This window comes from Protomyctophum parallelum, assembly GCF_964188405.1.
Source record: "Protomyctophum parallelum genome assembly, chromosome: 2".
NCBI classification, from domain to species: domain Eukaryota; kingdom Metazoa; phylum Chordata; class Actinopteri; order Myctophiformes; family Myctophidae; genus Protomyctophum; species Protomyctophum parallelum.
Window position 1 is genome coordinate 35,981,444 of NC_139699.1, and position 20,892 is coordinate 36,002,335.

Genomic DNA, 20,892 nt, shown 5'->3' on the forward strand with positions numbered 1-20,892 from the left:
CACATGTTCTCCCCGTGTCCCCTAGGGTAGGTACCCTCACATGTTCTCCCCCGTGTCCCCTAGGGTAGGTACCCTCACATGTTCTCCCCGTGTCCCCTAGGGTATAGTACCCTCACATGTTCTCCCCGTGTCCCCTAGGGTATAGTACCCTCACATGTTCTCCCCGTGTCCCCTAGGGTAGGTACCCTCACATGTTCTCCCCGTGTCCCCTAGGGTAGGTACCCTCACATGTTCTCCCCGTGTCCCCTAGGGTATAGTACTCTCACATGTTCTCCCCGTGTCCCCCTAGGGTAGGTACCCTCACATGTTCTCCCCGTGTCCCCTAGGGTAGGTACCCTCACATGTTCTCCCCCGTGTCCCCTAGGGTAGGTACCCTCACATGTTCTCCCTGTGTCCCCTAGGGTAGGTACCCTCACATGTTCTCCCCATGTCCCCTATAGGGTAGGTACCCTCACATGTTCTCCCCGTGTCCCCTAGGGTAGGTACCCTCACATGTTCTCCTCGTGTCCCCTAGGGTAGGTACCCTCACATGTTCTACTCGTGTCCCATAAGGTAGGTAACCTCACAAAAGACATGCAGTAATCCTGGTCTCTAAACTGCCTCCCCCCGGCCAGCCGGGGGGCCTGATGGAGGGGAAAGGAACTGGTTGGAGTAACGTGTTCCTTCCACGCGCTACGTCCAACCAGGGAAACTCCCCTCTGTCAGGTGTAAAAGGAGCAATTTGTACACTCAGGCATGAAGGAAGCATGAGTTCAAGTCCGTTGCTCTCCCCTATATATGGGGACTAGGTTGGCGGAGGGTGTGTAGAGCCCAGGATCACATTAGACAATTGACACAGGGGTGAAATATGGGTTACACAAATCGTGGGATAAAAATTAAAAGATAAGAAGAGCTAAGAAAAACCAAGTCAACATGTCCCTGCTATAATCCACCGTCTGAGACCACCAGCCCACACTGCCTGCCTGTCATAAGGCTGCGGAACCAGGCGTTTTGCCTCATTCAGCAGTCTGACAGCAGCAGCAGCCGGGTGAATCCGGTCGTGCTACTCTTGATACTGCGGTAGGGGGTTCTGGTCTGGCCACGGTTGGTTGAACAGCTTGGGCCTTGGGTGGTTGCTTCATGTCCTTGACGCTGCGCTGTGCTTTGATCTGTGCTTTGATTACACATCATTTCTCTACAGTTTCCTGGCGTGCAGGGAGTGCTGATCTTTTCTCGGGCATGAGTACAGCTCCCATGCCAGGCCGTAACGCATCCTGTCAGAATGCCTTCAACTGGCCCTGGGCCGTGGCTCAGCGGTCCAGGCACCTCGGCTGGTATAATCCAGTCTGGCAGTGTGCCGCGGGTTCGACTCCCGATCCCGACGGCCTTTACTGCATGTCTTCCCCCCCCCCCCATCTCTCTCCCCATTTCCTGTCAGCCTACTGTCTGTCCCTCCATAAAAATATATAAAATAAAGGCGAAAGCCACAAAAAAACATTTAAGAATGCCTTCAACTGAGCTGTTGTAGCACAGCCTCCTCCCTCGGCGGCAGAGTCAGATACAGTCATATATACAGTATATATACTGTATATATACAGTATATATAGTCACATATACAGAGCCAGATACAGTCGCTGTTCAGCTGTTTTATCTCACGTGTGGTGGTGTGTGTGTGTGTGTGTGTGTGTGTGTGTGTGTGTGTGTGTGTGTGTGTGTGTGTGTGTGTGTGTGTGTGTGTGTGTGTGTGTGTGTTGTGTGTGTGTGTGTGTGTGGTGTGTGGTGTGTGTGGTGTGTGTGTTCCATTTGAGCTTCCTCTCAATGTGTAACCCCGAGGAGGAGTTATATTGTCACGGTTGAGCAGAAAATGTTTATCTCCTCGACTTTCTTTTTCTGTTTTTGTTTTATAATAATGAATGCCCTATATTCCGTCATATAGGGCTAAGTGTTAAAATTAGAAAGATAGCTGATCTACAAGCTATAAGCTTCTACAGTGTATATTGTATTAACCCATTTTGACCTGAGATCAGATTAAAAAAATGTCTTCTACATCCTGACAGTTTTCTGAAAAAGCCGTGTTTCTATGTCAGTCGTTCTTGGATTTTTCAAAAATAGCCGACCTACAAGCTTGTAGCGCGCCACTCGGTGGCGCGCTATGAGCTTGTAGATCTGCTATTTTTCAATAGCTAAAGCATAACATAATGCTAACACCAAAAGGGGTTCCCGCCCAAAATAGGTTAAGTACTGTATAATTATAATCTACTGTATACATGCAATATAGGGGAAGAACAGGCAGTGCAACAAAGGGCTTCATCCACTGTCATTTTTCATGCTAACGGTAATGCGTAATAATTAACACTGCAACAATAGCTTAGGGAGTGATTAAATGGGGTTATTAGTCATTATCACGCTACGCTGGTGAAGTCGTCACATCAAAACGGATGTGACAAAAGACTGTGTGAGGGTTGATTTAACACAGAGGGCAGCGGGGGGGACACAGCACAGCACGACACTAACGATCTGTGCTGTGAAATTTACTTAGTTTAAATTAACAGAAAGAGTTGTGTTTCATCGCTTATGACTAATCTTATTAGGCATTTTTATTATTATTATGGGGGGGGAGAAATTGGGAAAATAGTCGATCTATAGCGATGCGTTGTGAACTTGTAGATCTGCTATTTTCACTATTTTAAAATACAATTAGTCATAAGGCATACTCTGGACTACATGTTGTCTCAGTGAGACAGCCCTCTGCCTCTCCACAAGGTGGGGCTGAGTGCAGCAAAGCATCATGGTCATTGTAGTCTGGACTACATGTTGTCTCAGTGAGACAGCCCTCTGCCTCTCCACAAGGTGGGGCTGAGTGCAGCAAAGCATCATGGTCATTGTAGTCTGGACTACATGTTGTCTCAGTGAGACAGCCCTCTGCCTCTCCACAAGGTGGGGCTGAGTGCAGCAAAGCATCATGGTCATTGTAGTCTGGACTACATGTTGTCTCAGTGAGACAGCCCTCTGCCTCTCCACAAGGTGGGGCTGAGTGCAGCAAAGCATCATGGTCATTGTAGTCTGGACTACATGTTGTCTCAGTGAGACAGCCCTCTGCCTCTCCACAAGGTGGGGCTGAGTGCAGCAAAGCATCATGGTCATTGTAGTCTGGACTACATGTTGTCTCAGTGAGACAGCCCTCTGCCTCTCCACAAGGTGGGGCTGAGTGCAGCAAAGCATCATGGTCATTGTAGTCTGGACTACATGTTGTTTCAGTGAGACAGCCCTCTGCCTCTCCACAAGGTGGGGCTGAGTGCAGCAAAGCATCATCGTCATTGTAGTCTGGACTACATGTTGTCTCAGAGAGACAGCCCTCTGCCTCTCCACAAGGTGGGGCTGAGTGCAGCAAAGCATCATGGTCATTGTAGTCTGGACTACATGTTGTTTCAGTGAGACAGCCCTCTGCCTCTCCACAAGGTGGGGCTGAGTGCAGCAAAGCATCATCGTCATTGTAGTCTGGACTACATGTTGTCTCAGAGAGACAGCCCTCTGCCTCTCCACAAGGTGGGGCTGTGTGCAGCAAATATATATGTACCATCACACCTGTATATTACCGTATATTAACTGTATATGTACCATCACACCTGTATATTACCGTATATTAACTGTATATGTACCATCACACCTGTATATTACCGTATATTAACTGTATATGTACCATCACACCTGTATAACGATTACAATAATAACAATTAAATAAATCAATTATAGCAAAAATGAGGGAGGTAGTGGGTCAGTTCAGAATAAAAATCACTATCGGAATCAGAAAATAAGCTTAACTGTGATTTAATAAACTCATAACAAAATGAAAATTTCAATAACAATAGTCAACTTAAATTAAATCAAAATAAAATAATTTAAACTGTCTCAAAAGGGAAGGGTGTGAGGTTCAAGTGTCCTGGCACTGTTCAAAGCTAACTTAAATGTCCACAAAATAATCCAAAATGGAACCGTTACGCAAAGTCCGCCCTCCTAGTAATCCAAACTCCAGGGAAATAATCCAAAAATGGAAAGAAAGTTCTCCTTCTCCAAATGGTATGAATCCAAACGATCCAACGAACGACTATAGCAAGACTTGGGATAAATCCTCTTGCTTCTCAGTATAGCCTGTGTGTCTGTCTCTCTCCACCTCCACCCTGGACTGCCAGACGCAATCTCTCCAGGTGGCCCAAACAATGGGATTGCCCCTCACCCCATCAGCCAGGTGAGCTGTGGGCGGAGCTTCACAATCACTGCCTGTTCTGTTACCATAGCAACACATGTATCTAGCTGGTTTCTCATGGCATAGTCCAGCAGATAACTAGAAAAAACGCATAGCGTGGCAGATAGGTGGAAAATAATAACATACATGAAAATAGTGCATAGCAAACGAAAAAATGCATATAAACAATGTGACTCTGGGCACAGATGTTACACCTGTATATTACTGTATATTAACTGTATATGTACCATCACACCTGTATGTTACCGTATATTACATCTACAGCTACATCTAGCAGCCCCAGGCTGGGCTACCAGCAGCAGCAAGCAGCCTCAGGCTTGGTTACCACCACCACCACCAGCAGCAACAGCTAGCAGACCCTGACTGGGCTACCTCCACCAGCAGCAGCAGCTAGCGGCCCCAGACTGGGCCACCTCCAGCAGCAGCAGCAGCCCCTGACTGGACTACCACCACCAGCAGCAGCAGCTAGCAGCCCCAGACTGGGTTACCTCTAGCCTGACCTAAGCAGAGACATTTCTGGCCTAGATGGGAGGGTCGCGCCTCAGAAAAGCGCGCACCCTGATTGGATCTCATCGATCTGTCCGTCACCCCCGGCCCCTCCTCTCCCCCCTAGTGCAGCGCTACGTCACATCATTTAGAGCGACGCCCACCCGGAAGGGTTGACTCCCACTTTTAGACTGGTTCAGCCCACGGCTTTTTCCAGGCTTTCATCTTTCGCGCAGACGAAATGAAAGCCTGGGTATCGAGGCTAGGTTACCTCCAACAGCAGCAGCTAGCGGCCCCTGACTGGGCTACCTCCAGCAGCAGCAGCAGCAGCCCCAGACTGGGCTACCTCCACCAGCAGCAGCAGCTAGCGGCCCCAGACTAGGCCACATCCAGCAGCAGCAGCAGCAGCCCCTGACTGGACTACCACCACCAGCAGCAGCAGCAGCAGCAGCCCCTGACTGGGCTACCACCACCAGCAGCAGCAGCTAGCAGCCCCTGACTGGGCTACCTCCACCAGCAGCAGCACCTAGCGTCCCCTGACTGGGCTACCACCACCAGCAGCAACAGCTAGCAGACCCTGACTGGGCTACCTCCACCAGCAGCAACAGCTAGCAGACCCTGACTGGGCTACCTCCACCAGCAGCTAGCGGCCCCTGACTGGGCTACCTCCACCAGCAGCAGCAGCTAGCGGCCCCTGACTGGGCTACCTCCACCAGCAGCAGCAGCTAGCGGCCCCTGACTGGGCTACCACCACCAGCAGCAGCTAGCTAGCAGCCCCAGGCTCCAGGTCAGTGTCGGTGAAATGGCCAAGACAAGAAGCGACGATGCTATTACCAAATCAATGGTTTATGAATTACTCGATCTACAGAAGTCTTATTTTAAAGACTTAATTGATCAGCAAGAAAAGGGCTTTAAGGCATGTCTACAAGTTTTTGTGGACTCCACAGTCTCTCGTGTTGATAACCTGGTGAGGGGAGTGGTAAACATGTCTAGGAATGTTGATGATTTAAAAGCTAGCCTTCAGTTTTCTCAGGCTGAGCTTGATGGCCTAAAAATCAGTATTGCAAAATGCATGGAGGTTGGGAAAACCATATCTGAAAGGCTGTCGGCCTCTCTTACCTCCACAAATGATGTGTCAGCAAAGCTAGATTACCTGGAAATCCAATCTAGGCGAAGCAATGTGATAATTGACGGCATTCCTGATGTGAAATCAGAATCTTGTCTGAAGCTGAGACCAAAGTTAAACATCTGTTTTCCAACCACCTTGAAATTGAGCCTAAACTCATTGAAATTGAGAGAGCACATCGCGTCGGCAAATATGATCCTACAGGACGCCCAAGATCAATTAACAGATTACCTATCTATCCTAAACTTCTCATTTTCAGTAATGGCCTTTTCAGAAACATGGCTTCACGATAATATTACTTGTCTCTATCCTTTGGAAAATTATAATGCTATTCATTCCTGTAGAAACACCACACCAGGTGGTGGTGTTTCCCTCTATGTTTCAGATCAGTTTAATTTCAAGACCTTAGTGGAAGCTGTGTTTGTAGAAATTCCATCTTGCTTACCCTTTAATGGGGAAAGCATCATAATTGGGTGCATTTACAGACCACCTGAGTCAGGCCTCACGTGCCATGTACTCCCTCCTTAGTAAATGTAGATCGTTTGATTTACCAGTAAATGTTGCACTGGATCTCTTCGACAAATTGGTCTCACCAGTCATGCTGTACACATGTGAAATCTGGGGGTTCGAAAAACTAGAAAAACTAGAAAAATTACATCTGAAATTTCTCAAGTATATCCTAAAAGTTAAAACAACTACCTGTAGTAATATGGTGTATGGTGAGCTGGGGAGGTACCCAATTTGTATCGCTGTTAAAAAGAGACTTATCGGGTACTGGGCCCGGTTGATCGAAGGAAAAGAGAGTAAACTGAGTCGAATAATGTACGACTGTCTTCTTAACCTGTTCAACACAGGTGCCCATGTGTCACCTTGGGTTGCACAGGTGAAGAAAATACTGGATGACTGTGGTATGTCTTACATTTGGTTGGCCCAGAAATGTAATAACATTGACTGGTTGAAGCGAACTGTTGAACAAAGGTTGAAAGACCAGTTTTTGCAAAAGTGGCAAAGTGAACTCAATAGTATGACATCATGTGACATCTATGTTGAATATAAACAAGAGTTCAAACTAGAAAAATATCTTCTATGTGAAAACCGTAAGTATAGACAGGCTATTTGCAACCTTAGGCTAAACAACACAAGAATCCCAAAGGTCATCGGTAGATATAAAGGATTGGAAAGAAATCAGAGGATTTGTAACCTATGTAAGGAAGACAGAATTGGAGACGAGTATCATGTTTTGTTGGAATGTAAGAATACTGACATTATGAATTTCAGGCAAAAATACCTGCCACTTTATTTCTTTACCTACCCTTCTATGTTTAAACTAATTGCATTACTAAAATCTGAAAAACAAAAAGTAATTTATAAATTGGGTGCTTTTCTGAAAAATGTTCTCCCACTGTATAAATAGGGAAAGCCTTACGATATGTCTATGTATATCGTGTAATCTGTAATGTATTGTATACTTTCGATTGTATACTTTTATGAATCTGTGCTCCAAACCATGTGATCATGGTCGTGAGTTAAATAAATGATGATGATGATGAGATCTTGCCATTTTTAATGATGCCCTTTACCACACGCTTGAAATGATTTCTAAGGAGCGGAAAAGGTGTGTATTATTAGGTGACTTCAATGTAAACCTTCTCAACAGTAAACAGTCAGCTACTGTAGATTTTCTTAATGTTCTTTATTCTACTTATTTTTATCCTTCAATTCTCAGACCCTCCAGAATAACTACTTCATCAGCCACACTTATTGATAATATTTTATTAAACTTTTTGAACCTTGAAATTACTTCTGGCCTCTTGTTAAATGATATTTCAGATCATCTTCCAGTTTTCCAAATAATTCATATAAATGATAATGCACTTAGTAATAACTTGGTACAAGAGGAAATTAGATATCGTAAATATTCCAAAAGGAATGTAGAATTCTTCATATCTTCTATAAAGTGTGTTTCATGGGATGGTGTTTTAGGGCTGCAAGATGTGAAGAAAGCTTACCAGCTGTTCCTAATGCTTTTTAATCCTGTCTTTGAAAAATGCTTCCCAATGATAACTTCTATAAAAAAGAAAAAAGCTCATAAAGCAAACCCTTGGTTCACCACAGAATTAAGAAAACATTCTCTTCTAAAAAATAAACTATATCAAAAATCTATCCTAAGTCCCACGCCTCTTAATGTGGACACAAGAAATCCAAAAATGCTTTCACTCAATCTTTAAGGAATGCAAAAAATAAATATTTCTCAGATAAATTCATCCATGCATCTAATGACATTAAGTCCATGTGGAGTGTCATTAATCTACTGTTACAACGAAAAAAAAAAACATTAATTGTTCCAGTTGAGGTACTAGGAAACGAAGGCTCTCCTCTCAATCAGAGAGCAAATGGTTTAAATGATTTCTTTGTCAATATTGGCCTCTCGCTGGCAGCGAACATAAATGTTTCCGATGAAATACCAGCTAGTTTGATTAAGTGTCAGTTTTCTCCACTCTGCAGTTTTCAGCCCCCCAGTATTGCTGAAGTGAGAAGCATTGTCTTAAACTTAAAAGATTCTGCTGAAGGGCATGATGGGTTCAGAAGTAGTTTCATTAAAGAAATAATTTATTTTATTATTCAACCTTTAACTCATATTTTTGGTTTATCTTTACAATCTGGTGTCGTTCCGCATGAACTCAAAATAGCAAAAGTTGTGCCGCTACACAAATCAGGAGACTCAAATAATTTTAGCAATTATCGTCCTATATTAATTCTTCCCTGTTTTTCAAAGATTTTGGAAAAACTTATTTACTCCAGAATCTCAGCTCACTTACTTCAGAACAACATCCTCTATTGCCACCAATATGGATTTCGCAAGAAATACTCAACTGAACAAGCTCTGTTACAGCTTGCCAACAATATCTCTTCTGCTCTAGAAGACGAGACATTTGCTCTTGGGGTTTTCTTGGATTTAACCAAAGCTTTCGATACTGTAAATCATAAAATTCTTGTTTCTAAACTTAATAGATATGGCCTACAGGATGTTGCTCTCAAGTGGTTTTCTAATTATCTAGAAGACAGAGAACAATATGTGTGTACGTTTAGAAAAATATATTGAATTGCAGTGTGTGTGTTTGTGTGTGTGTGTGTGTGTGTGTGTGTGTGTGTGTGTGTGTGTGTGTGTGTGTGCGTGCGTGCGTGTGTACCTCTTGTCGTCTCGGTACCATTCAAACTCTGGCGTTGGCACGGCGGTGGCGTCACACTGCAGAATGCCCATCCGACCCACCTGGCTCTCTGAGCTCTGAGTCTTCTGGATGGAGGGAGGGTCTAAACACAGGAACGGAACACAGGAGAGGAACACGTTATACACTCATTTAACCCATTCTCTGAGCTCTGAGTCTTCTGGATGGAGGGAGGGTCTAAACCATAGACTGTAAAAAATATGGACAAAGCGTTCCCCGGGTCTAACATGAACGTAAAATGAAGCCTGTAATGATATGCTAATTCCTGATGTAAGTCGCCATCTTTTGGTACCAGCTGGCCATTGGCTGGCTCCGTTTTGTACCAACTGGTCATTGGCTGCCCAGACAACGAGGCGGGACTTCCCCCCTTCTTCTCCGTTGGTTTTTATTTTGACTCAAGTGGGAGGAGAAGACTCTTGAGTGGGAGGGGAATCCCGATCATAGACTGTAACGGTAGCCACACCCCTCAGAACATACGCGACTTTATGGTCATTTTTTTAATTAATGGGACCATAAAGTATTCATGACCATGTTTATTAAGGTAATACAGTCTAGGTGAAGTTGGGCCAAAATACATGGGCCTCTATGGAGCTATGGGGCTTTTTGGGTCCAGTCCAGCGCCACAACAGGCCATTATATGAACTACCGATTTCAAATGAGGCTTCACGAAATATCTGGCTGACTGCCCCCCTGGTCTAAACACAGGAACGGAACACAGGAGAGGAACACGTTATACACTAACTTAACCCATTTTGGTGTTTGACTGAGAGACTGCCATTTTTTTCTTCGTTTTTTCACGTCATATGAAAGCAGTGAATCATAGCTTCAAATTGACATATTGGTTGTTCAGTTTGACCCACCGGTTTTGGAGATATGGCTTATAGAGTAATGTCTTGCAGAGAAACAGAGTTGAGAAAACAGGCTTGAAAGGTTCACTTCTGTGGTCTCTAGCATTACCTAGCTACGTTTAAGCATTTATTTAATATTTACATGTCAATGTCAGCTCTGACACTTATTTCAGACATGCTCTAATATGTGAAGAGTCTGTGTGTGCTATTAAATCATTTTGAAAAAGCTGATGAAAAGCTGGAATTTGCGCGATGGCAGTCTCAGTCAAATGCTTTAGCTATTGAAAAATAACTAAAGAGCTTGGTCTGCTATTTTTGAAAAATCGAAGAACGACTGACATAGAAACATAGCTTTTTCAGAAAACTGTCAGGATGTAGAAGACATTTTTTTAATCTGATCTCAGGTAAAAAAAATGGGTTAATCATGCATATAACCACTGAACTTAAGCCGTTTCATACGCTGATGAATGACAGACATACGAAAATAACACAAACAGACGATTTACTAGTTTGCTCACAATAGTCAGCTATTTGAGCTGAGCCAACTCTCTCCCCACACTGTCTGAGAATCACAGCAGGATCGATCAAATTCATTGTCAACTAGAAAAAGTGCCCTTCCGGGCACAGGTCTCCACCAGGTTATCCACAGATCCGTGCAGTTAGAGGTAAAAACACTTTTCGGCCAGTTATAGCGCCACCTTGAGGCTGAGTTGAAATTGTTCATGTGGCATTTCGTCCTCGGCCTAGTGGGAATGTGGGTGCACAATTTCACGGAAATCACGCGATGTGTTCATGATTTGCAGCATTTTGTTTGAAACTGAGCACTCCTGTGAACTTTGGAAGCCAATCTTAACCAATCAGGATGGAGTCTGATAAATCTGAAAGACCCGTTTCGTTGAATGGCTCTAGAGAGACTGTGTACCAATTTGCGTGATGTTTGGACAAAATCTGTAGGTGTACTGTGCAAAAACTTGTTTTGCACAAAGCGGCCTCCTGGTGGCGCTATAACAGGCCGTTCTGGAAAGTTTGGGGCAGAGGTTCATGGTTGGCATCCAGGGAGTGTGTGTGCAAAATATGGCATGGAAAAACTTGTTTTGCACAAAGCGGCCTCCTGGTGGCGCTATAACAGGCCGTTCTGGAAAGTTTGGGGCAGAGGTTCATGGTTGGCATCCAGGGAGTGTGTGTGCAAAATATGGCATCGACCGGGTTAACGGTGGCCGAGATTAGCTGTTCACGGACACACGGACACACGGACACACGGACGGACACGCGGACGGACGGAGTGCAAAACATACTCTCCCCACATGCCTTCGGCCTGGTGGAGACAATAACTAAAGGCTATGGGTATGATAAACTTAATGATTGTATTGTTGGCTACGCCTGGCCTAAATTGGATTAGCTTTAGCTGAGGTAACGATGATGACAATCTTTCTACTGTATACGATATGCAGTGCAGTCTGTTTCTCCTTTGTTCTTTTCTTATGCTAATGTGTGATTAACACTGGAATAATAGTGTAGAGAGTGATTAGACCGGTGATTATTCGTTGTCACGCTGCACTGGTGAAGTCATCACATTTAAATGGATGTGACAAAAGATTGATGCAACGTGGATGCCAGGGGCCCACAGTGGAGCTAGTGAGAGGAGAGACAGGGGCCCACGGTGGAGCTAGAGAGAGGAGAGACAGGGGCCCACGGTGGAGCTAGTGAGAGGAGAGACAGGGGCCCACGGTGGAGCTAGTGAGAGGTGAGAGATGTCCCAATGGACTCCTGTCTAGTGGAGATGTGACGCTCCTTATGAAATGTACGGTATTCAATTCACAAGATACATTTGTATCCCAGGTACAGTTTTACAATATTGTAAAACTATTTTGATAGATAGATAGATAGATAGATAGATAGATAGATAGATAGATAGATAGATAGATAGATAGATAGATAGATAGATAGATAGATAGATAGATAGATAGATAGATAGATAGATAGATAGATAGATATCACTGGTGAAGTATCTACCTATCTATCTATCTATCTATCTATCTATCTATCTATCTATCTATCTATCTATCTATCTATCTATCTATCTATCTATCTATCTATCTATCTATCTATCTATCCATCCACATGTCCACAACCCTTACTTTTCAGTACATGTTAAAAAAAGTGTTCCAATGGATCCAATGTAGTTATTATTTAGTCACAAGCTCTTCTTAATTATTTATATTGGTTCATTAAATATACAAAAACGATGAAATATGTTTTCTGCTATCCATCCACATCACTCCATCCATCGTTCCATCCATCCATCCAGCTCCCTGACTTTGGCTCTTAGATTAGCAGAATCAGTGCCTTCTTTTAAAACGCTTTTAAAAACACATCTGTATGCCAAGTGTTTTTCCTAATATTGTTTTTATTTGTTTTATTGACCTGTTATTTTCTTCATGCTTTAATGTCTCTGATGTCTTGATGTTTTGTTGTTTTGATGTTTTTTATGATTACTGTTTTATAACCTGTCTGTAAAGCACTTTGTAACTACGTTTGGAAAGGTGCTATACAAATAAAATTCATCCATGGGTCATCTCTTACAGTTAACGACCACGTTGACATATTTGACGTCGGGCGTGGCCACATCGTTGGAGGCCTTGCACTCGTAGCGTCCCGCCTGGCTCCTCATGATGCCTGTGATGTCCAGGTACTCCTCTCCATCCAACGGCTCCGCTGGGGAGAGAGGGACAGAGAGGAGAGGTGAGAACAGAGACACTGTGATGTCTAGGTACTCCTCTCCATCCAACGGCTCCGCTGGGGAGAGAGGGACAGAGAGGAGAGGTGAGAACAGAGACACTGTGATGTCTAGGTACTCCTCTCCATCCAACGGCTCCGCTGGGGAGAGAGGGACAGAGAGGAGAGGTGAGAACAGAGACACTGTGATGTCTAGGTACTCCTCTCCATCCAACGGCTCCGCTGGGGAGAGAGGGACAGAGAGGAGAGGTGAGAACAGAGACACTGTGATGTCTAGGTACTCCTCTCCATCCAACGGCTCCGCTGGGGAGAGAGGGACAGAGAGGACCAGAGAGGAGAGGTGAGAACAGAGACACTGTGATGTCTAGGTACTCCTCTCCATCCAACGGCTCCGCTGGGGAGAGAGGGACAGAGAGGAGAGGTGAGAACAGAGAAGGTTCAAGTTTATTTAGTGTCCCCGAAGGGCAAATTGGGTTGCACCATAGACAGTACATTAACCCATTTTGACCTGAGATCAGATTCTAAAAATGTCTTCTACATCCTGACAGTTTTCTAATGTCAGTCATTTTTCAAAAATAGCTGACCTACAAGCTCGTAGCGCGCCCAAAATGTGTTAAACAATGAAACAGTACAAACTAGAACTGCACTCTGTCGAGTGCATACTTGCTTGTTGCACACTAGTAGGCCATAAATGGCCAACTAGTGCGCAAGCAGAGCGCGCAAGTCCTTTCGACCGCTGTAAACTTTCAAATCTCAGTATCTCTGTGAAGGAACGTTTGAAATGATTAATGTTTAGATGTAACTATTTGCTACCTACTTTATACATATAAACATCTAGTATTAGTATTACGTCATCATTAATAGCTAGTCATACACATACACACCATGTACTCTGGTCCCAGCAGATTAGGCACAATTTGCACAATTTTATTTTTTACTGATTATGTATATAGTATACGTATGACTAGCTCTAAATGATGACGTAAGAAATATATATAGTATATATATAGTATATAGGCATATACTATATACGTATACATATATACTCTATACTCTATACTGTATAAAGTGTGTAGTTGTAAATTGATTAGCGGTATACTGTGGTTACTTTGCGCCAAAAACCGTGACAGCTGTTCCGCCATTTGATGTTTATGCAAGAAAACAGCAAATCTGTGCCTGGTTTGCTGGAGCAAATAACCACAAATGACCATATTTCTTACGTCATCATTAAGAGCTAGTCATACACATACACACCACGTACTCGGGTCCCAGCAGACCAGGCACAATTTGCTATTTTACTGATTATGTATATAGTATACGTATGACTAGCTCTAAATGATGACGTAATAAATATATATAGTATATATATAGTACATAGGCATATACTATATACGTATACATATATACTCTATACTCTATACTGTATAAAGTGTGTAGTTGTAAGTTGATTAGCGGTATACTGTGGTTACTTTGCGCCAAAAACCGTGACAGCTGTTCCGCCATTTGATGCTTACGCAGAAAAACATCAAATCTGTGCCTGTGTTGCTGGACCAAATGACCACAAATGACCATATTTCTTACGTCATCATTAAGAGCTAGTCATACACATACACACCACGTACTCTGGTCCCAGCAGATCAGGCACAATTTGCTATTTTATTTTTTACTGATTATGTATATAGTATACGTATGACTAGCTCTAAATGATGACGTAAGAAATATATATAGTATATAGTATATAGGCATATACTATATACGTATACATATATACTCTATACTCTATACTGTATAAAGTGTGTAGTTGTAAGTTGATTAGCGGTATACTGTGGTTACTTTGCGCCAAAAACCGTGACAGCTGTTCCGCCATTTGAGGCTTACGCAGAAAAACATTAAATCTGTGCCTGTGTTGCTGGACCAAATGACCACAAATGACCATATTTCTTACGTCATCATTTAGAGCTAGTCATACACATACACACCACGTACTCTGGTCCCAGCAGATCAGGCACAATTTGCTATTTTATTTTTTACTGATTATGTATATAGTATACGTATGACTAGCTCTAAATGATGACGTAAGAAATATGGTCATTTGTGGTCATTTGGTCCAGCAACACAGGCACAGATTTGATGTTTTTCTGCGTAAGCCTCGAATGGCGGAACAGCTGTCACGGCGGAAGAGACCGGGCGAAAACATTACTTGCGCGCTCTGCTTGCGCAAGTAATTAATTGGGGAACCCTATTTTGAGGTATACTTTTGCATTGTAAAGACCGATTGTTACAATATAACACTATAGTACTCAACTCATTCATCATGGAGAACATAATGAAGAAATACCGAGCGTACACACTTAACTGAATCCTTATCATAATTATGGCTTCAACTGACAGTTAGCTGTCAAACATAACAGACTGTAAATACTGAGTCTATTAAAAGTCCTGATAAAGTGTTAAAGGGATATTGCACGTAAAATGTCTCAAGCTCAGTCAGCGGTATGCCTCTTTCTCTTATCTTAATTAGCAGTCAGCAGCGCGGACAAAGCTGTTTAGTGATTATAATGTTGACCCTAGTTACACCTCGACCTGACTCCTGACTTGTGTTTTTGCAAACTTCCTCTTCTTTAAGTTTGCACACTTAAATGTAGCAGTCTATGGCAAAAGCTTGACGCACAAAAGGAGTTCTTCACAGTATTGTACAAAAAAAGAGGTTCTTTACTTGATCAAAAAACAATACAAAAACTTATTTCCTTTCTGTGTGTGTATGTGTGGTCAAAAACTGTGTTGCTCCAAAGCTGGTTCACTTCACACTGCCAGCAAACCCCCCCAGACAATATGAGTTGCTAATCAACATGGCAATTAACTCAGAACTCACAGAGCTGCATTCTACATGTCATGTTAACCTCCTAATATCACACAAAGAGTAAGGTCCTGGAGCAATCTGTGTTATTCTAAAACCGTTTTAATAAACATGGTTAATATGACATATGGTATTAGACGCTCATGCCGACTAGCTCAGGGCCCCCCCTAGCTCAGGGGCCCCACCTAGCTCAGGGCCCCCTCTAGCTCAGGGGCCCCCCTGAGGCAGCGGTGGCCGAACGGTTTGCGGAGCGGTCTTGATATTGGAAGGTCGCTAGTTCGGATCTCCGGACCGGCACGTTAAAACTACCACCGCTGAAGTGCCCTTGAGCAAGGCATTGAACCCCTACCATGAAATGTTCTATGAGCAGGGCCTGGCTGTAAACAAGTTCTTGAGCTTAGTCCAGTTTCCCTGGGTAAACATAGTACCTTTCCTTTTATTTCCCTAGATCAGGGGCCTCTGGGCCTGGGCCCAACAGGCCCGTTGGATAATCCTCCCCTACAATCCTGCCCAACTCGAATACTTTACAATAAAATATGCTCATTTTAGCAGAAGCAAGTTTTAATGAACGGGAGTGGCTTCTCGTTAGCACATACTAAGCATGCTTCATGAAAGGAAAGCAGAGTTGATCCGGTGTTTACTTTGAAGGCCACTTTACAGAAAAAGCTTTTCCGGACACCGACTGGAAGCATCGCTTACTCAGGAAGTTCAACACAGAGACGAGAAGGCTGCAACTCTACTGACTGCATGGATACATTGGAATTTAGATGGCTTACTTTTTCTGCTGGTTTTGTCTGTTGTCTGTCTGAGACAGGCTATTTCTTTTTTGAGGGGCGCTCGGCCCTCCTATAAATAGCTATAGTGTAGAATAGATTCTAGTCTTATCACAAACATTAAATGCCATTGACAATGAATGGAGAATTTACGTACAGTATGTGCGAGAAAGAGAGGGAGAGGGAGAGGGCGAGAGAGAGAGAGAGAGAGAGAGAGAGAGAGAGAGAGAGAGAGAGAGAGAGAGAGAGAGAGAGAAAGAGAGACTGACTGACAGCCGTCATCTTTTTTATTTTGTTTGTAACAGATGCAGGATGTTATAATGTTGAATTTGGTTGGTTATACTTGCACACTTATTGTACACTTATAGGCCACTTTTACACAGCACGGTATATTCCATCATATTCAAGTGCTTTTGTAGAGAAATGATAGTCACTTTCAGTAGTAGAGCACTGTAGGGGAGCTGTCTATGACTGTGACTGTAGAGGGGAGCTGTCTATGACTGTGCCCAGATGATGATGGTTGTTGATGCTCATCAAGGAAGGCAATTATGTTTCTGCACTGTCAAAAGTAATGCTACTTCTTTTGCAATGTATTTAAATAAAAAATTTAGACATTAGACATTTCAAAAAGTATTTAGTACTTTGTATTTTACAAAGCCAACTCTTGTCGTGACAATTCATGACAACACACACAATATTTTGGACAAAACAATTACAAAGAAGAAACCTGTCTTTATGGAGAAGAACACAGCCTCCCTCCCCTTCATTCCCTCCTAGTCGTGTTTCTTTTATTTATTTTTATTTTTGTAATGTCTGTCGATTTGTGTCAAACTGTTCTGTATTGTTGTTACTGGTATTGACTGGTGTTGTGGGTTTGTTCTGTATTGTTGTTACGGTTGACTGGTGTTGTGGGTTCGTTCTGTGTTGTTGTGACGATTGACTGGTATTGTGGGTGTTGTGTTGTTGTTGTGTTGTTGACTGGGTTGTGGGTGTTGTGTTGTTGTTGTGTTGTTGTTGTGTTGTTGACTGGGTTGTGGGTGTTGTGTTGTTGTTGTGTTGTTGACTGGTGTTGTGGGTGTTGTGTTGACTGGTGTTGTGGGTTTGTTCTGTACTGTTGTTACGGTTGACTGGCGTTGTGGGTGTTGTGTTGTTGTTGTGTTGTTGACTGGGTTGTGGGTGTTGTGTTGTTGTGTTGTTGACTGGGTTGTGGGTGTTGTGTTGTTGTTGTGTTGTTGACTGGTGTTGTGTTGACTGGTGTTGTGGGTTTGTTCTGTACTGTTGTTCCTGTTGACTGGTGTTGTGGGTGTTGTGTTGTCTGTACTGTTGTTCCTGTTGACTGGTGTTGTGTCAAACTGTTCTGTATTGTTGTTCCTGTTGACTGGTGTTGTGGGTGTTGTGTTGTCTGTACTGTTGTTCCTGTTGACTGGTGTTGTGGGTGTTGTGTTGTCTGTATTGTTGTTCCTGTTGACTGGTGTTGTGGGTGTTGTGTTGTCTGTTCTGTTTTTACTGGTATTGACTGGTGTTGTGGGTGTTGTGTTGTCTGTACTGTTGTTACTGGTATTGACTGGTGTTGTGGGTGTTGTGTTGTCTGTACTGTTGTTCCTGTTGACTGGTGTTGTGGGTGTTGTGTTGTCTGTATTGTTGTTCCTGTTGACTGGTGTTGTGGGTGTTGTGTTGTTGTTGTGTTGTTGACTGGGTTGTGGGTGTTGTGTTGTTGTTGTGTTGTTGACTGGGTTGTGGGTGTTGTGTTGTTGTGTTGTTGTTGTGTTGTTGACTGGTGTTGTGGGTGTTGTGTTGACTGGTGTTGTGGGTTTGTTCTGTACTGTTGTTACGGTTGACTGGCGTTGTGGGTGTTGTGTTGTTGTGTTGTTGACTGGGTTGTGGGTGTTGTGTTGTTGTTGTGTTGTTGTTGTGTTGTTGACTGGGTTGTGGGTGTTGTGTTGTTGTTGTGTTGTTGACTGGTGTTGTGGGTGTTGTGTTGACTGGTGTTGTGGGTTTGTTCTGTACTGTTGTTCCTGTTGACTGGTGTTGTGGGTGTTGTGTTGTCTGTACTGTTGTTCCTGTTGACTGGTGTTGTGTCAAACTGTTCTGTATTGTTGTTCCTGTTGACTGGTGTTGTGGGTGTTGTGTTGTCTGTATTGTTGTTCCTGTTGACTGGTGTTGTGGGTGTTGTGTTGTCTGTTCTGTTTTTACTGGTATTGACTGGTGTTGTGGGTGTTGTGTTGTCTGTACTGTTGTTACTGGTATTGACTGGTGTTGTGGGTGTTGTGTTGTCTGTACTGTTGTTCCTGTTGACTGGTGTTGTGGGTGTTGTGTTGTCTGTATTGTTGTTCCTGTTGACTGGTGTTGTGGGTGTTGTGTTGTCTGAAAAAGAAAAATCCAATAAAATACTAATCACAAAAAAAACAAAGAAGAAACCTGCCGTTTTCTTCTTCTTTCTAAATATTTGTGCGGCCCGAAAAATGTTGTCTGTTGTCATGATTTCTCACAACTCGAGTTGGCTTTGTATACGAGGCATAAAAGGTCTTTAAATAAATACTTTTTGAAACGCTCAATAGCGAAGTGAAGAGCAGATACCATCATATATCATATAGAGCTAACGTGATTAATGTTAATGTAGTAATAATAATAATAATAATAATCAAATCTACACAACAAAGGTTTTCAAATAATTGTAGTGGAGTAAAAAGTATATTTGCCTCTCAGATAATAGAGTAGAACATTTAAAGTACCCATATATATCTGATTGCATGCAACAACATTAAACAACATTAAACTCTCTGTGCCACTCAATTTGCCACTTTATGAATTTGCATAAACTCTATTGAACTGACTGCGTCAGAGAGCATCTTGTGTTGTCCATATGCTGTAAGCATATGCACTGTGATTCAATTTTCACTGATGGAAGCTCTTCTATCAAAAGGACTGCATCTGTGGATACATTCCACCTTTATGAAAGGCTCAAATCCCCCTGCTAAGACTTATAAAAGCAATAGATTTAAAGAGTTCTAGGAAATAATAACCTGGGTTATCATTAGCTTAGCCTGAGCTAACGTGTTAGGTTTCTGGTCTAGAGGGGCGGGTCGCGGCTGAGATTTGCGCACGCCCTGATTGGATCTCATCGATCTGTCCGTCACCCCCGGCCCCTCCTCTCCCCCCTAGTGCAGCGCTACGTCACATCATTTGGAGCGACGCCCACCCGGAAGGGTTGACTCCCACTTTTAGACCAGAGCGGCCAATGCGTTCCTCCAGGCTTTCAATTTTTGCACCAACAAAAATGAAAGCCTGGTACCGAGGCTATCATTAGCTTGACTTCAGCGACAGGTATATAAATACATGCGTCTGTAAATCTGTCATCCATGTATGCACTCTCCATGCTCTGCCTGTCCATCTGTCATTAACAAAACAAACATGACAAGTAGTACCACCTCATTACATTCACACTACTAACAGAGTACTACTATGTTGTTGTCTTTGGATAGGATTTTGTCCACACTTATAATTATGCTAGTGTTGGTATAGGGGAGAGATAACAGGCAAACGTTGACCAAATTATTCAACTCTTGTTAGTTTTCATTTTACGCCCTCAAGAGTTCCAGATCTAATAAGGGGTCCATTTGGTTGCCAACTAATCAGCATTTGGCTGGAACACCCTCGAGGACCACTGGTTGAGAACCACTGCTCTACACATTTATTATTATTATTATTACATTTATTAGCTGAAAAACAACATGGACCGGAGGCAGAATCAATACCACTGGAGAGGAGACGTTTCCACGCTCTGTTTGTTTTTTTTGTTTTATCATTGACATACTGCATATTTATTTATCTTTTGCCTTTTACTTTACATTTTATCTTTTTCTTGCACTGTTGTGGAAAGCTTGAAGTTGAAGTGTTTCTTTGTCAGCAATGTATTGAATACATGATGCTGTTTTGGTACTGATGAATGACTTCAGCTTCAGGTGTTTTCATTTTAACCCATTACATTTTTCAAAAATAGCAGATCTACAAGCTCATAACGCGCACGCAACACACACACCCACACACACACACACACACACACCCCCAGCCCCAGCCCCACCCACACCCACACCCACACCCACACCCACACCACACACACACACACACACACACACACACACACACACACACACACACACACACACACACACACAGGCGGCATATTGGAGCCTTTCAACAGAATCAATACCACTGGAGAGGAGACGTTTTTGAGAGGAGATTTGTTTTTTAGTTTTATCATTGGCATACTGCATATATTTTTTTAATCTTTGGCCTTTTACTTTACATTTTATCTTTTTCTTGCACTGTTGTGGAAAGCTTGAAGTTGAAGCGTTTCTTTGTCAGCAATGTATTGAGTTGTATGTATTGATTATGCTGTTTTGGTACATTTGTCGATGATGAATGACTTCAGCTTCAGGTGTTTTTATTGTCATTTTAACCCATTCATTTTTCAAAAATAGCAGATCTACAAGCTCATAGCGCGGCACCGAGTGCCGCGCTACGAGCTTGTAGATCTGCTATCTTTGAAAAATCGTGGAAATGTGGCGCAAACCTTGGAATACTCAAATCTTTGCT

General features: G+C 43.0%; 1 protein-coding gene across 1 annotated transcript in view; it reads right to left on the reverse strand.

Annotated features, from left to right (window-relative positions):
• LOC310854801 (limbic system-associated membrane protein-like) overlaps positions 1-20,892 on the reverse strand; it is a 243,186-nt gene that overhangs the window by 10,128 nt on the left and 212,166 nt on the right. Inside the window, exons 5-6 of the mRNA XM_083759487.1 lie at positions 12,514-12,645; positions 9,047-9,167 (exon numbers count right to left, since the gene is read on the reverse strand). Of these exons, the coding sequence (XP_083615613.1) occupies positions 9,047-9,167; positions 12,514-12,645 (253 nt within the window). The remainder of the gene's footprint in view (positions 1-9,046; positions 9,168-12,513; positions 12,646-20,892) is intronic.